General features: G+C 40.2%; 1 protein-coding gene across 6 annotated transcripts in view; it reads left to right on the forward strand.

Annotated features, from left to right (window-relative positions):
* Nucleotides 1–16,502, forward strand: part of RAB37 (RAB37, member RAS oncogene family) — a 147,251-nt gene that overhangs the window by 73,300 nt on the left and 57,449 nt on the right. The window contains exon 1 of one of the 6 annotated variants that reach the window (XM_053708868.1): nucleotides 10,116–10,319. The exons of 1 other annotated variant lie outside the window; for it this stretch is intronic. In XM_053708868.1, coding sequence (XP_053564843.1) covers nucleotides 10,146–10,319 — 174 coding nt within the window. In that variant the 5' untranslated portion in view covers nucleotides 10,116–10,145. Of the gene's footprint in view, nucleotides 1–10,115; nucleotides 10,333–16,502 lie in introns of those variants that run through there. 4 more of the 6 variants (XM_053708865.1, XM_053708864.1, XM_053708863.1 and 1 more) reach the window with 4 other exon arrangements.

The raw sequence follows: 16,502 nt of genomic DNA on the forward strand, positions 1-16,502 counted from the left end.
AATTTAAAAGATTTTAGAGTTATGATACCTTGTTTTCTCTCCAGGCTCTTCTGATCAGGTCTTCATTTTAAAAGCGATTCCCAGGCACCCGATCACGTATTGAACTAAATGTAGCACACTCCTGCTCTGGTAGTGGGAGCGCGCTACATTTAATTCAATAGTGCGATCGGGCGCCTGCCAATCACTTTTGAAAAGAATACCTGACCAGAAGAGTCTGGAGAGAAAAAAAAGGTATCACTTTGGAGGACTAATAACTCTAAAATCTTTTTTTTTTTCAAGCTATTGCTAAGATAATGTTACATAATTCAGCACAATGCAGAATTATGTAACATTATTTTTACGTTTACTGTCCCTTTAAGTTCAAACATGGTGATGCCTTTTACTTTATAGAAACACTGGAATTTAGAAAAACTTTAAAAAAAAAGTTAAATTACAGTAACATATACAAAATAAATAATAAAGGTTTATTGCAAAGGTTTTTTTAATAACACATAATTAAACAGTCTATATTACAATCTCATATTGTTTAATATCCCTTTAAAAGAATCAAAATACTGGCCCTTCAACTTATGATGTACTCGGTAAACCTCAGTTTTGTTTGTTGATAATCCTGCACATTTTTTTAATGGATTACAAAAAAGACAGATTAATGACACAGATAACGATTTTGTGCTCTTTTTTGCAAGATGGAATCAGGGCTGGTGCACGAGAGATGTGCTTGGTGTGCACAGTAAATAGCCATCTAGGGTCATCTACAGTATGCACAATACAATAAGCTTTTTACGTCACCTTTTATCAGTGTCCACAGTGGTCAAGTAAAAATGTTTAAGGCAGTGATGACTAACTTCCTAACAAACAGGGCCACAGATGAATATTTTAGAAACCTTAAATTAATAGCTATTAAACACACAAATAATGTGTATCAAGTGGCACAGGACTAGATTTAGGTTGCAGTGTTCCCTCGTTCTGCTGTTCTCCCCCTCAGAGGGCTCTTTTGAGTTCTGGATACTTTATTTTTCCACCCACAGAAATAGGGTTGCCAGGTGTCCAATATCCAACTGGACTGTCCAGTATTTTAGCAGGCTTTCCAGTAAAATCTATACAAAATTACTGGACACTTAAATGCGTTTTTTAAGTCCCCTAAGTGTAAAAAGACTCCTATTATTATCATTATCGGTTATTTGTAGAGCGCCAACAGATTACGCAGCGTTATAAACATAGGTGGTATACAAGGTAACATTTATAGGGATCAAATGGGTAGAGGGCCCTGCCGAGAGTCGCACTGTTGCAGTCAGCTCTTATGAAGGTGATATGCAAACAGTTGGGCTCTTAGGCTTACATGCTAAGTGGGTTCATGGCGGATAGAAATGGAGGAGAGGAACTGGTATTAGGAAAGTTTAGTGTAGGTTGTATGCATCCCTGAACAGTTGAGTCTTTAGGGAGTGCTTGAAGATTTCAAAACTAGGGGAGAGTCTTATGGAGCGAGGCAGAGAGTTACACAAGATGGGAGTCTGGAGAAGTCCTGTAAACGGAAATGTGAGGAGGTAACAAAAGAGGAGTAGAGTAGGAGGTCATGAGCAGAGCGAAGGGGGCGGGAGGGAGAGTATCTGGAGACAAGGTCTGAGATATAGGGGGAGCAGTGCAGTTGAGGGCATTGTATGTCAGAGTCAGAATTTTGTGTTTTATCCTCGAGGCAAGAGGAAGCCAGTGAAGGGATTGGCAGACGTTATGTGTAAGAAAGATGAGCCTGACAGAGGCATTCATTATGGATTGTAAAGGAGCTAGGCGGCAGCTAGGGAGACCAGAGAGGACGGATTTTCAGTAGTCAAGGCGGGAAAGGATTAGAGAGTTAATTAAAATCTTAGTTGTGTCTTGTGTAAGGAAATGTCTAATTTTAAAGATGTTTTTAAGGGGAAGCGGCAAAATTTAGCCAAGGACTGAATGTGAGGAGTGAAAGAAAAATCTGAGTCAAATGTGACCCCAAGACATCGGGTATGCGGGGTAGGGGTAATGATGGAGTTGTCAACAGTTATAGAGAGATGGAGGGATGTAGATTTTAGATGAAGGAGGGAAAATAAGGAGCTCAGTTTTGGAGAGATTTAGCTTAAGGTAGTGAGAGGACATCCAAGAAGAGATGTGAGAAAGAAAGTTAGTTACACGGGTTAGCAAGGAAGGAGATAGGTCTGGTGCAGAAAGGTAGATTTTGGTGTCGTCGGCATACAAATGATATATAAATCCATGGGACTTTTAAGGAACCTAATGATGATGTGTAGATTGAGAAGAGAAGGGGACCAAGGACAGAGCCTTGCGGTACAGAAAGTGGTGATGGGGCAGAGGAAGCCCCAGAGAAGGCTACACTAAAGGTACGGTTAGACAGGTAGAAAGAGAACCACGAAAGGGCTGTGTCACAAATGCAGAAGGATTGGAGGGTTTGGAGCAAAAGAGGGTGCTCAACAGTATAAAAGGCTGCAGAAAGATGAAGGAGGATAAGCAGACAGAAGTGGCCTTTGGATTTTGCTGTAAGTAGGTCATTGGTAACCCTAACGATTGCTGTCTCTGTGGAGTGATGGGGGCGAAATCCAGGTCAAGGAGGGAGTTTAATGTAAGGAACTGGGATAGGCGTGCATATACCAGCTTTTCAAGAAGCTTTGAGGCAAGAGGGAGTAGGGAAAAAGGGTGGTAGTTGGCTGGGGAGGTTGGATCGAGAGAAGGTTTTTTGAGGATAGGTGTGACCAGTGCATGTTTAAGAGATGAGGGAAATATAGCAGTGCTGAGGGAGAGGTTGAAAATGTGTGTGAGTATAGAGGTAAGTGTAGAAGAGAGGGAGGGGAGTAGCTGTGAGGGGATGGGGTAGAGGGGACAGGTAGTGAGGTGAGAGCACAGTATAATTGCAGAAACTTCTTCCTCAGTAACAGGGGCGAAAGAGATACATTTATGGCTATGTGGGTTTTGGTTGATTGCAAGCTTTTGAGGGGGTGAGAGAATGGAAGTATGTTGGGAGCTGATTTTGTTTCTGATGGAATCAATTTTGTTATTGAAGTGGCTGGCAAAATCTTGAGCTGACAGAGAAGTTGTATTAGGAGGTGGGGTGGTCGGAGAAGAGTATTGAAAGTGGAGAACAGACATTTCGGGTTTGAAGAAAGAGTAGAGTAGAGATAAGAGTAGAGAAGTAATGTTGCTTATAAAGATTAAGGGCAGAGTAGTAGGAGTTCAAGATGAACTTGAAGTGAAGAAAGTCAGCTGAACTCCGAGATTTTCTCCAGTGCCGCTCAGCAGTACGGGAACATCTGCGTAGGTACCGTGTCAGAGGAGTATGCCAGGGCTGAGAGTGAGTGTGTGATTTCCGAGCTATGGTAGGAGGGGACAGATTGTCAAGGACCAATGTAAGGGTGGAAATATAATGGCAGATAGATTGGGCAGAGCAGGAAAAGGAGGAGATGGATGAGAGGGGAGGTTTGAGAGAACTAGTGAGCTGTTGCTAATGATCAGTTTGGTGTGCGGGGTAGAAGGAGGGAGAGTTGTAGGGAGGAATGAGATGTTGCAAGTGAGGAGATGATGGTCAGAAAGAGAAAAAGGGGAGTTTGTGATGTCTGAAATAGTGCATCGATAGCTAAAGATCAGATCAAGGGAGTGACCATCTTTGTTAGAGGGAGAGTCAGTCCATTGTGACAGACCGAAAGAGGAAATGAGTTACAGAAATTGTTTTGCAGAGGAGGCAGTGGGATTGTCAAGAGGAATGTTGACAATTCAATTATGGCTCAAAAAAGTGAAACTATATTATTTCTATTAAATATGTTACAGGCAGCAATGTGGGTGTTAAATCATTGAGGTGTGTGTGTACTTCTGGCAGTCAAGGGGTCACATCTGTACTGTGCATGTGTGTTACTGGTAACCAAAAATGTAAAATTATTGAAGTTTATGTTACTACCAACCAAGGGAATCAAATGACTTGTGCCCTATCACCTTTATGTTGTCCGGTATTTTTATGGAACACAATTAGCAACCCTACACAGAAGCCCCAAAGTGCACATTTTAGGTTTGTTTACCTGTGACCACAGAAACTGTGCACATGTTATATGGTGTATGTGTGTGTGTATAAGCATGTGCATGTAAACATTTCTGTATACATATATATAAATTTATGGGTGTGTACTTTTTGTGTGTAGCTGTATGCACATCATGCTGTTTGCACCTACACTGCCCTACTCTTTGACAAAGCTGTGCCTGCCCAGCAATGTTCCCTTTAACCAAGTAACTAAAATGTTGGTGCACTCAGTGTACTTCGGTGTAGTCAAACTGGAGAATCTTGCAAAGTTAATAAATCACATACACAAACACTCACGCAAGATATTCACGCTTTCTCTCACACACGGAAACAGGCTCAGTTACGCACACCCACACACCCAGATACTCTCTCACACACACACATAAAAACAAACTCACATACAGTTACTCTCTCTCACGCACAGAAACAGGCTATCTTACACACACACACACACACACACACACACACACACAGAAACACAGTCTCTCTCACACACACACACAGAAATGTACTCCAACACACACACAGATACTCTTTCAAACACACAAAAATACACACACAGATACGCTTTCTCTCACACATGGAAACAGGCTGTTTTATGGACACACACACAGAAACAATCTCTCACACACACAGAAACACAGTCTCTCTCACACATACAGATACCCACTCTCAAGCGCATACACCCAGAAACTCTCTCTCACGTACACACATCCAGATACTCTCTCACACACAACAAACGCGCAGATACTAACTCTTTCTCTAACACACAGAAACTGGCTCTCTACGCATGCACACACAGAATCAATCTCTCACACACAGAACAACAGACTCTCTCACACATAAGAAATCACATACACACACACACACATACAGAAACATTCACGCACAAAGGTATTCACGCTTTCTCTCGCGCAGGAAACAGGCTCAGTTACGTACACACACAGAAACAATCTCTTGCAAACAAACAGAGACACAGTCTCTCTCACACACCCAGATACTCTTTCTCACACACACACACACAGTTACTCTCTCTCTCTCTCACACACACACACAGAAACAGGCTCTCTTACACACACAGAAACACAGTCTCTCTCTCACACACACACACCTAGATACTCTCTCACACACACAAATACACACACACACACACACACAGAGAGATACGCTTTCTCTCCTACATGGAAACAGGCTCTTTTATGCACACACACACACAGAAACAATCTCTCACACACACAGAACAACAGACTCTCTCACACATAAGAAATCACATACACACACACACACATACAGAAACATTCACGCACAAAGGAATTCACGCTTTCTCTTGCGCAGGAAACAGGCTCAGTTACGTACACACACAGAAACAATCTCTTGCAAACAAACAGAGACACAGTCTCTCTCACACACCCAGATACTCTTTCTCACACACACACACACAGTTACTCTCTCTCTCTCTCACACACACACACAGAAACGGGCTCTCTTACACACACAGAAACACAGTCTCTCTCTCACACACACACACCTAGATACTCTCTCACACACACAAATACACACACACACACACAGAGAGATACGCTTTCTCTCCTACATGGAAACAGGCTCTTTTATGCACACACACACACACACAGAAACAATCTCTCACACACACAGAAACACAGTCTCTCTCACACATATAAATACTCAGTCTCATGCGCATACACCCAGATATTCTCTCTCACACACAACAAACACACACATACTCACGCTTCCTCTCACACACAGAAACTGGCTCTCTTACGCATGCACACACACAAACAATCTCTCTCACACACACAGAAACACAGTCTCTCTCACACACACAGATACTCACTCTCTCTCACACACACACAGATACTCACTCTCTCTCACACACACACACACACAGATACTCTCTCACACACACACACAGTTACTCTCTCACACACACAGAAACAGGCTCTCTAACACACACACAGAAACACAGTCTCTCTCTCTCTCTCTCTCTCTCACACACAGATACTCTCTCACACACACACAGTTACTCTCTCACACACACAGGCCCATTTACCAATCTCCGTAAGGAGCTTGAAGGGCCTGTGTTTCTGGCGAGTCTTCAGACTCGCCAGAAACACAACTTATGAAGCAGCGGTCTAAAGACCGCTGCTCCATAACCCTGTCCGCCTGCTCTGAGCAGGCGGACAGGAATCGCCGGAAATCAACCCGATCGAATATGATCGGGTTGATTGACACCTCCCTGCTGGCCGCGGCGTTGCACCAGCAGCTCCTGTGAGCTGCTGGTGCAATGTTAAATGCGGAGAGCGTATTGCTCTCCGCATTTAGTGAGGTCTTGCGGACCTGATCCGGTCCGCAAGACCTTTGATAAATTGGGGCCACAGAAGCAGTCTCTCTCTCACACACACACAGAAATAATCTCTCACACACACAGAAACACAGTCTCTCTCTCTCACACACACACACACAGATACTCTCTCTCTCTCACACACACAAAAACACACTCACACACAGTTACTCTCTCTCTCTCTCACACACACACAAACAGGCTCTATTACACACACACTCTTATCAGCCTCTTATTAAACCTCAAGGATGGAGGACAGGTAATGGGTCACATTAGGCAAAACAGGTTCAGTGGCAAGTGAAAGGCAAAGGTCAGCAAAATGAACACATTCCATGATGCAGGTAAGCAACTGAAAGCTGCATCAGTTATGATGCAATCTCTAACAGGTGAAATGGCATAGGTCCACATGCACAAAGTGACATGTTCTGCTTAAGACATGGCACAATTATTTAAAGAGACATTACTCACTAAAAATGTTCTAAAAGCATAGTATTAAGGTTATTCCCTGCCTCCCTCTAGTCATTTATGCTACCATGTTGAAATCTAGCTTTCACTACATTCCAGTGCTGACGTGTTTGCACATGTGCAGCAACTCTCCTTCAGAAACCTGCAGTGTAACCTATGTTCCATAATGTCAGCACTCATGATTAGAGAGAGGTGCATGAAATTTATTTAGTGTTTATTGTCCCTTTAACATAGAAACTTGAACCACCAGATCTTCAAGTAAGTGAGAACCTTGACAGTGCACCTCTCTGAAAAATAGATTGGCCAGGGAGAGTGAGGGTGACCATTATGGAGAACCTGGGTCCAATTGGGAGCGTGGTAGCTGGCTTCCTAGAGGTTTCCTTTGAAATGACTCCTTTCCACTTTCTTAAATACTCTAAACATCCCACACACATATATGAGAGTAAAGGAGAGTTTCCACTTCAAGTGCTTAAATCCAATTTGTATGTACAAGGAAAAGAGGAAGAGAAAGAGTAAAAATAACTTGATACACAGGGTTTTAAGAGGAAGACATAGAAAACAGGGTGGATCTGGCGGGCATCAAGAAGTGACAGGATTATCTAGTGCTTTGGAAACAGAAGGTTAGTGACAATGTGGGTCAGCAATCCTCTTTAATTTTTGTTGGACTACTTGTAAAAAATTTTGGAGAATAGGAAAGTTATGAGTAATGGCTTCTACACACGATAGGGAATGTCCAAATGAAGCCAGGAGTGGAGCCCATAATTAAACAAGAAACAAGGCTGCTGTGTAGATGCAAGTAAAAGGGTATTTAGGGTAGACTACCTGCGCTAAATATTGTGCAGCGGGTAGAGCAACACACAAAAAAGACCCATAAAAAAATATTGCCCTCTCTGTCCTCTCTATATATTTCACTTCAGTAGTTTGTTTTCCATATAATAACAAATGTAATATTTGAAATGGGGTTGCTATACCTGAGCCACTAGGTTGTACTTGCACCCGGGCAAAATTGACAGTTCTCCCCTGTATATATACAGGAGTAACAGGAGTGATTCTGTGAATACTGTGAGGACAGAAAAGCATGTGAGAACAAATAAAAACAGACAGAAGTTATGGGGGGGGGGGGGGGGCCTACGGATTAGGAGAAAACACATTATGGAGGATGTGGACAAATGAAAAAGAAAAAAAATACACACCCAAACTGAGAAATATGTTCAACTAACAAGAGATCTGTGAAGTCTCCCTATGGATAATGTGACACACTATTGGGGTCTCTTATTTAATCTATTTGATATGTTCTATTTGATATGTTCTATAAATAATCTATTGTAAATGTAATTCATTAATATGTTAAAGGGACAGTATAGTAAAAATAAACTTTCATGATTCAGATAGGGCATGCAATTTTAAACACCTTTCCAATTTACTTTATTTGCTTTGTTTTCTTGGTATTCTTTGTCGAAAGCTAAAACTAGGTAGGCTCATATGCTAATTTCTAAGCCCTTGAAGGCAGCCTCTTATCTATATGGCACGCTTCAACTAGCACTGTCTAGCTGAAAAAACTGTCAACATAAGATAACATTGCGCTCACTCCCCTAGAATGGCTAAAATGCAAGTCTGTAAAAATGACTGAAATAAGGCGAGCGTCTGCAGAGGCTTAGATACAAGCTAATCACAGAGGTAAAAGGGTATATTAATATAACTGTGTTGGGTATGCAAAACTGGGGAATGGTTAAAGGGACAGTCAACACCAGATTTTTTGTTGTTTAAAAACAAAGATAATCCCTTTATTACCCATTCCCCAGTTTTGCATATCCAACACAGTTATAGTAATACACGTTTTACCTCTGTAATTATCTTGTATCTAAGCCTCTGCTGACTGCCCCCTTATTTCAGTTCTTTTGACAGACTTGCATTTTAGCCATTCAGTGGTGACTCATAAATAATTCTAGGGGAGTGAGCACAATGTTATCTTATTTTGACAGTTTTTTACAGCTAGACAGTGCTTGTTCAAGTGTGCCATATAGATAAGAGGCTGCCTTCAAGGGCTTAGAAATTAGCATATGAGCCTTCCTAGTTTTAGCTTTCGACAAAGAATATGCAGTTTAGCCAATCAGTGCTCACTCCTAGGTCACTTTACGTGCATGAGCTCAATGTTATCTATATGAAACATGTGAACTAATGCCCTCTAGTGGTCAAAATGTATTCAGATTAGAGGCAGTCTTCAAGGTCTAAGAAATTAGCATATGAACCTCCTAGGTTTAGCTTTCAACTAAGAATACCAAAAGAACAAAGCAAAATGTGTGATAAAAGTAAATTGGGAAGTTGTTTAAAATTACATGCCCTATTTAAATCATGAAAGTTTTTTTTGGACTTGACTGTCCCTTTAATAAAGGGATTATCTATTTTTTTAAACAATAACAAATCTGGAGTAGACTGACCCTTTTGTTAACTAAAAGTAAACGTCAGCTTAAGCTCTTATATAAATAACATGTCTAGCATTTGCATATTACAGTAAATTTCTTTCTGTGATGACATTTTCTCCTGTCACTGACTATGCAAATCACACTAGGAGATATTTTCCAAAGCTACCAGGGTGTATTAACCTAGTGGCTTTGTGCCCAGTCTCACACACACTGTTTATGAGCTTATAAGCTGCAAAACAAACAAAAACGTTTTCCATTATATTTTTAACCTATCATTAAAAAAGAGAGGTGGTTTAAAAATAACCTCTCTCCCACACACTTGCAAGGCACTTTGGAATGCTGTCATTAAAACAAAGGTTTGCATTCAAGATAATGACATTTTCATCTACAGAGATATTCAAAAAGTAAATATTTTTAGAGCCCCAAAAAAAAAAGTTGTCACGCAAGAAAAATGTGATGACAAAATGTGATGACTACGTTTTCAATATTACAGAGACACTTGACAGGAAATGGCATAAAAGGACCGCACATGAGGTTGCTGCAGGAGTAAAACACAAAAGGTTAGGCTAAAGCTGCTTCTCAATACACAAATGGGCGTCACAGGCGCTCCGCCCAGTTTGGCACTTGATCCTCCTTATAGTCACCGCCACCAATGCTGTCACTGTCACTTCAGAACAGCTGAGAGAGAGTGTAGGTGGGACCGCTCCAACAAATGGGCGTGATCAGCAGTACCATAGGGCGTGGTCTACAGTGAAATGGGCGGGGCTTTACAGGGGACAGCGTGGTATAACCAGACAACACATCGAGGTGGGCGTGTTGTGTTTTATTTGTGGGTGTGGTTATCCGTGCGATGGGCGTGGCTGCACCTGTTCCTTTCTGTCTCATCTTATCTCCGCCTAGTTCCTGGTTCGGGTCTCACACTGACCCATCAGATGACATGTCCGGAGCCCCGAATGGAGTCTGCCCGTCACCTCTCAGGACACACAACCGGACCACCGGACTTGGCTACGACCTTACATGCAAGGTGGTTATAGAAAGTAACTATGCATTTTGTGTATACACTGTATGGTGGGTGCTAATGTGTACAAACTGGGTGCGAGCTTGGGGCTTATACATATGTAGGGTGCGCGCATATTTGCCTCATGAGTATAGAATTTGAACGCGCATGAGGCAAATATGCTGTTGTATGTGCACTGTGCATATGGCTTATACTTATACACTGTGAGTCTGATAATGTAAGTAAACATTTTACTTAGCCTCCTTTTGTACTACTACATTTAAACCATTATACTATACTCAGAACTTTGCTTTCCTTAAAAAAATAAAATTAAAATAAAAAGTGCACTGCTGGTTTGAAATAGCTGTATTCTCCCATGACAACATCATGGTACTAATATGTGTGCTCTGTGTACAATGCCAGTGCTTTACTGCTCACCTCATGCTATGTAACTTAATAGGAAACCACTCATTTCCCTGCCTGATGCACTGTATTTAAAATACATTTACATGCATAAAGGTCCTCATTTGCATATATGTACCCAGAATCCCATGCTGCAGTGGGAATACTGTGTGCTGAGGATTTCTATGGATATACACACAACAATTGTGTGGATCATAAAGTCTAATATGATAGAATTTGATTGCAAATTGGTATCGCTTGACCAACCAGGAAAGCACTGTTTTGACCAATGAAAAGCAGTATTATGCAGGTGGCGGCACAGCTAAAAGTTCTTTAATCCTTTCGCGACAGGGTTAAAGTGACTACATCGGAACAACTGTTCCGATGTAGACAAATTGAAACCGCACAATTTCAATTATTGGATTGCATCTGGGGGGCGTCCCTACAACCCTAGGAACGCCCTCCAGACCGCGATCAAATCGTGGAAGCACAGACGGCTTCAGGACAGCGGTTAGCTATGACGTTCTATTCCGTCATAACGGCTTTAAAGCCCAGTGTAATTATGACGGAATAGAACGGGATTAAAAGTTTAAAGGGACAGTAAAGTCAAAATTAAACTTTATTGACTGGACAGAGCATGACATTTTAAACAACTTCCCAATTTACTTCTGTAATGGATTGTGCATAGTTATCTTGGTATCCTTTGTTATGGAGTAATTGTAGATGAGCTCAGAAGCGTTCACATGTCTATAGCCATCTGGCAGCAGTGTTTTTGTATACATTGTTTCAAATACTGTTGCCATAGACTGCTAAAGACCCTCCTAAGCTCATATCAGCCTACCTAGGTTTATTCTTCAGCAAAGATTGCCAAGAGTTCAAAACAAATTAGATAATAAAAGTGAAATGGAACGTTGTTTAAAATTGCATGCTCCATCTGAATCATGAAAGTTTAATTTTGACTTTACTGTCTCCTTAAATGAAGGCAATGTGATGTTAGTGTGGTGTACAGCCCAGCATATTACTGTGAAGTAGCTACAATTAAAAGAAAAGGCCAAGATCAGCAACACCTGCACTCATCATGTGGTGATCTGAGCCCTAATTGGTGCTGTGCACAGAGAATTCCTGCCAATCAGCTTGCATGCACGTGGCAAGGAATACTATGCAAGTATGCTGGGGTTGTAAAGCTCAAGCTGAAAGCATTTTTTTTTTTTTTACAAAAATAGCAACATAACATTGGTTATGATCTCAAATCGGAGTGTAGCTGGTTCAGGAATAATGTATGTAGGCACGTCTTTAAATAAAGGTTAGTTCATTAATTCAATAGACTTCCACTATATATAATAAGGACAAAGATTTAAAGGGAACTCAAGAGTGTTTGGGAATGGGATATATAGGGTCGGCAACATGAAATGACTGATTTACCAACCGGCATTAAAGGGATACGAAACACAATTTTTTCTTTCATGATTCAGATAGAGCAGGCAATTCTAAGCAACTTTCTAATTTACTCCTATTAATTTTTTCTTCGTTCTCTTGCTATCTTTATTTAAAACGCAGGAATATAAAGCTTAGGAGCCGGCCCATTTTTGGTTCAGACCTGGGTTATGCTTGCTTATTGGTTTGCTTAATGTAGCTACCAATAAGCAAGCACTGTCCAGGGTTCTGATCCTAAAATGGTCTGGCTTCGAAGCTTTACATTCCTGCTTTTTAAATAAAGATAGTAAGAGAACGAAGAAAAATTGATAACAGGAGTAAATAAGAAAGTTGCTTACAATTGCATTCTGAATCATGAAAGTTTAATTTTGACTACACTATTCCTTTAAGCGCACATCACAGCTAATGTCAGAACCCTGGCCAGCTAGCCCCTGTCGCCCGTATTCCAACTCAAACAAATAACGATGAAATATATTTTGTGAGAACTGTTAGAGCATTTGAAACACATTCAAGGGATACCATTGTCCAGCTCATTGTTCACACTCCAAGACACATAGCATAAAAAAGAGGCCCAACAAATTGTGGGATATGGGAATCTTTTCTTTGCTCCTAAGTATTGTGTTTGGCTCCTTAATATTCCAGATGGCTTGACAAACTTGTTTAACATCTAGGAGACAGAACTTTTTGGGCGGCCACAAATACTGCTGTAGAAATGTTATATTGCAAAAATGTAACCCTTGCTTGCCCAGAACACGCATGGATTAATAAAGTGTTAACTCAGTGTTGCATAACACACAGCAATGGTTTAACCCTCTGATTTCCTTGGACAAACATAACTGTTAACTTACCCCAACCTTGGGGCCCAGATCTGCTGAGTTAGAATAGAAGAGAAGGGGAAGAACGCTGAGGCCGAGGAAACAGACAGCTTGGGAGAGGCACCTGTGCAAAGGGGATAGGTGCAGCTGTCAGCCCCAAGACTCTCTTCTTCCAAGCAGCAAGGCAGGGAACATTTTCTAAGTGTCATTTGCACCCTGGCACCCAGGTTAGCAAGCCCTGTCCTAAATTGAATTAAAAAATGTTCTTAAAGGGACAGTCTACGCCAAATTTTTTATTGTTTAAAAAATAAAATAAAAAATAGATAATGCCTTTACCCATTCCCCAGTTTTGCACACTTTTTACCTCTGTGATTACTTTGTATCTAAGTCTTTTCTGACATCCCCCTGATCACATGACTTTTTATTTATTAACTAATGACTTGCATTTTATCCAATTAATGCTGTGCTGTGTTGTGCACAACCCATGGATGTTAGCACAATGTTGTGAAAAAGCAAATAAAAAAGCATGTGATAAGAGGCTGTCTGTAGTGGCTTAGAAACAGGCAGAAAGTAGAGGTTTAAAGGTTATAAAGTATATTAATATAACAATATTGGTTGTGCAAAGCTGGGCAATGGCTAGTAAAAGCATTATCTATAGTTTTAAACAATAACAATTCTGGTGTAAACTGTCCCTTTAAAGGGACACTGAACCCAAATTTTTTCTTTCATGATTCAGATAGAGCATGCAATTTTAAACAACTTTCTAATTTGCTCCTGTTATCAATTTTTCTTCGTTCTCTTGCTATCTTTATTTTGAAAGCAGGAATGTAAATCTTAGCAGCCAGCCTATTTTAGGTTCAGCACCATGGATAGTGCTTATTGGAGGCTGTCATTTACCCACCAATAACCAATCATAACCCAGGTTCTCAACCAAAAATGGGCCGGCTCCTATGCATCACATTCCTGCTTTTTAAATAAAGATAGCAAGAGAACGAAGAAACATCGATAATAGTAAATTAGAAAGTTGCTTAAAATTGCATGCTCTATCTGAATTATGGAAGAAAAAATGTGGGTTTAGCGTCCCTTTAAGGGAGCAATTGGAATGAGTATTGTATTGTGCTGCGTTTGCCGTATCATTTCAGTTTTATCATATGACAAAGCCTAGAATTACAGTTGTATATGTAGTGGGGTTTACTGATATAACCAAGAGCTGTGCAAGTCACATGGCTTCCGTGGTCGGATATTGTGGTTTAACAGTTTTTTTTATCTGAGCTGTTACCAGGACATGTGACGTCTCTCTTTGCATTCTTGCTGTGTGTGTGTGGCTTCCTTTATCTTTGTGCTATGACCATGTATGTGACATGTGTCTGATGCACGTATCTCAGATAGCAATCAAAATATTAAACTCTCTAATATTTGTATCGTGCACAGGAACAGGCATCACATGTTTAAAGGGACAATCTGGTGTAAAAATATTATCATCGGTTATTTGTAGAGCGCCAATAGATTCTGCAGCATTAAAATAACATAGTATATTTTGTTAGAACATTTTATGTGTTTATAAAGTCCTTATTAGGGGTTAAATACATAGTGAAACTTGTGCTCCTGTGCCGCTACAGATGAGGGTAGAGTTGGCAAGCATACATGTGTATGCTGCAATCATTGGCTGTATTCTCATTCAGAGCAGAATGGGTGTTTTCGGTGAGCAGCTCTGTCTATGGAAAAAGTTAAACGGATAGTAAAGTCCAAATTAAACGTTCATGATTAAAGTGATTGTAAAGTTTCACGAAAGAAAGACCTGTTTTTAAAAATACTATTAAAAACAGGGGCAATTTCATTCAAGTTTACATAGCAGCCGTTTTTTTTAAATACTTACCTTTTATTCCTAGCAAGAGTGGAACAACGGAGCAGCGATTCCCCCGCCCCCAAGTCGTCTCTTCTTACTTTAGAAATGACGAATCTGGCTTCCTCCAATCACGACCCCCCCCCCCAGAGCAAACATTGCCTGAGGCCACTCCGTGATTGGAGGGAGCAGGATTTGTCATTTCTGAAATAAGATGAGACGACCTGGGAGCCGGGAAATCGCTGCTCCGGTGTTCCACGCTTGCAAGGATGAAAAGGTAAGTATTTAAAAAAAAAACCCGGCTAAAATGTAAACTTTCATGAATGAAAGTGCCCCTGTTTTTAATAGTATTTTTCAAATACAGGGCTTTCATTCGTGAAACTTTACATTCACTTTAAGATAGAGAATGTAATTGTAAACAACTTTCTAATTTTACTTTTATCATCAATTTTGCTTTGTTCTCTTGTTATTCTTAGTTGAAAAAGCTAAACCTAGGTAGGCACATATGCTAATTTCTAAGCTCTTAAAGGCCGACTCTTATCTGAATGCATTTGACATTTTTTTCACAGCTAGAGGGCGTTAGTTCATGTGCTTCATATAGATAACATTGTGCTCACGCACGTGAAGTTGTTTAAGAGTCAGCACAAATTGCCTGAAATGCAATTCTTTCAAAAGATCAGAGCTAAGGAGGCAGTCAGCAGAAGCTTAGATACAAGGTAATTACAGAGGTAAAAAGTATATTTCTATAACAGTGTTGGTTATACAAAACTGGGGAATGGTAAATAATGGGATTATCTAGCTTTTTAAACAATAATATTTTTGGTGTTTACTGTCCCTTTAAGTTATTTTTAGTGGCGTTCTTTGCCCCGTTATTTCCTCTTAAACTTATTACAAATGGCTTCTCCTGGCTCAGGCAATTAGCGGCAGCAGCAAAGCTATGCCAGTCTCTTACCCAACACCCTTAAAGGGACATTAAATAGCAAGCAAGTGCTAGATAAAATGTATTAAAAGAAGGTTAGCTTGAGAATAATAGGATGTATTTTTTTAAATTAAATTAGTTAAAGAAATAAGTGTAGAGCTAAAGTTTCTGTAAAGCTTTAGTTTCTATAAAGAAGTGTGCTTTATCTGCCCCTAATTGTCCGCAGGAACGATTAGATCATGGAAACTTAGGTTTCTAACAAGGCGGTTTCCATTACTTTACAGAAATTCAAGGGAATTGAAAAGAGGCAAATGGGACAAAACAAATAATAAAAGTGTACAAAAGTTGTTTTTTTTTGCTACATGCAATTAAATATTTTATATTACAACCTCAGTGTTTAATGTCAATGTAAAGATTCAGATTTACATTCCAAATACTGATCATAAACTGCAAAGCGCTATATAATCTCTCACATAACTAACATACCATATTCAGGAATCCTCCAAACTACCCTCTTTATTCTACCAAATTCTGTTACTAACCCCTATCCGCAAGTTTTCCCATCCACCTTACTCGGTGACATATGCAATACTGTGTAACCAAGGTGACTTGGTTGCTTCATGTTAATCTAAGTAATTATTCTTTGTCCACAGTGTATCACTGGTTATAAATAACCACAGCTATACTTTATAATTTAACTCTTTCACTCCCTATATATTTCTTTCTTATGCAATACTGTGAGATTGTGATATGTACATTTATGTGTAGCTAAAAAAAGTTCAATACAGGTAGAAAAC

Source organism: Bombina bombina, chromosome 1, assembly GCF_027579735.1.
Source record: "Bombina bombina isolate aBomBom1 chromosome 1, aBomBom1.pri, whole genome shotgun sequence".
Taxonomy (NCBI): domain Eukaryota; kingdom Metazoa; phylum Chordata; class Amphibia; order Anura; family Bombinatoridae; genus Bombina; species Bombina bombina.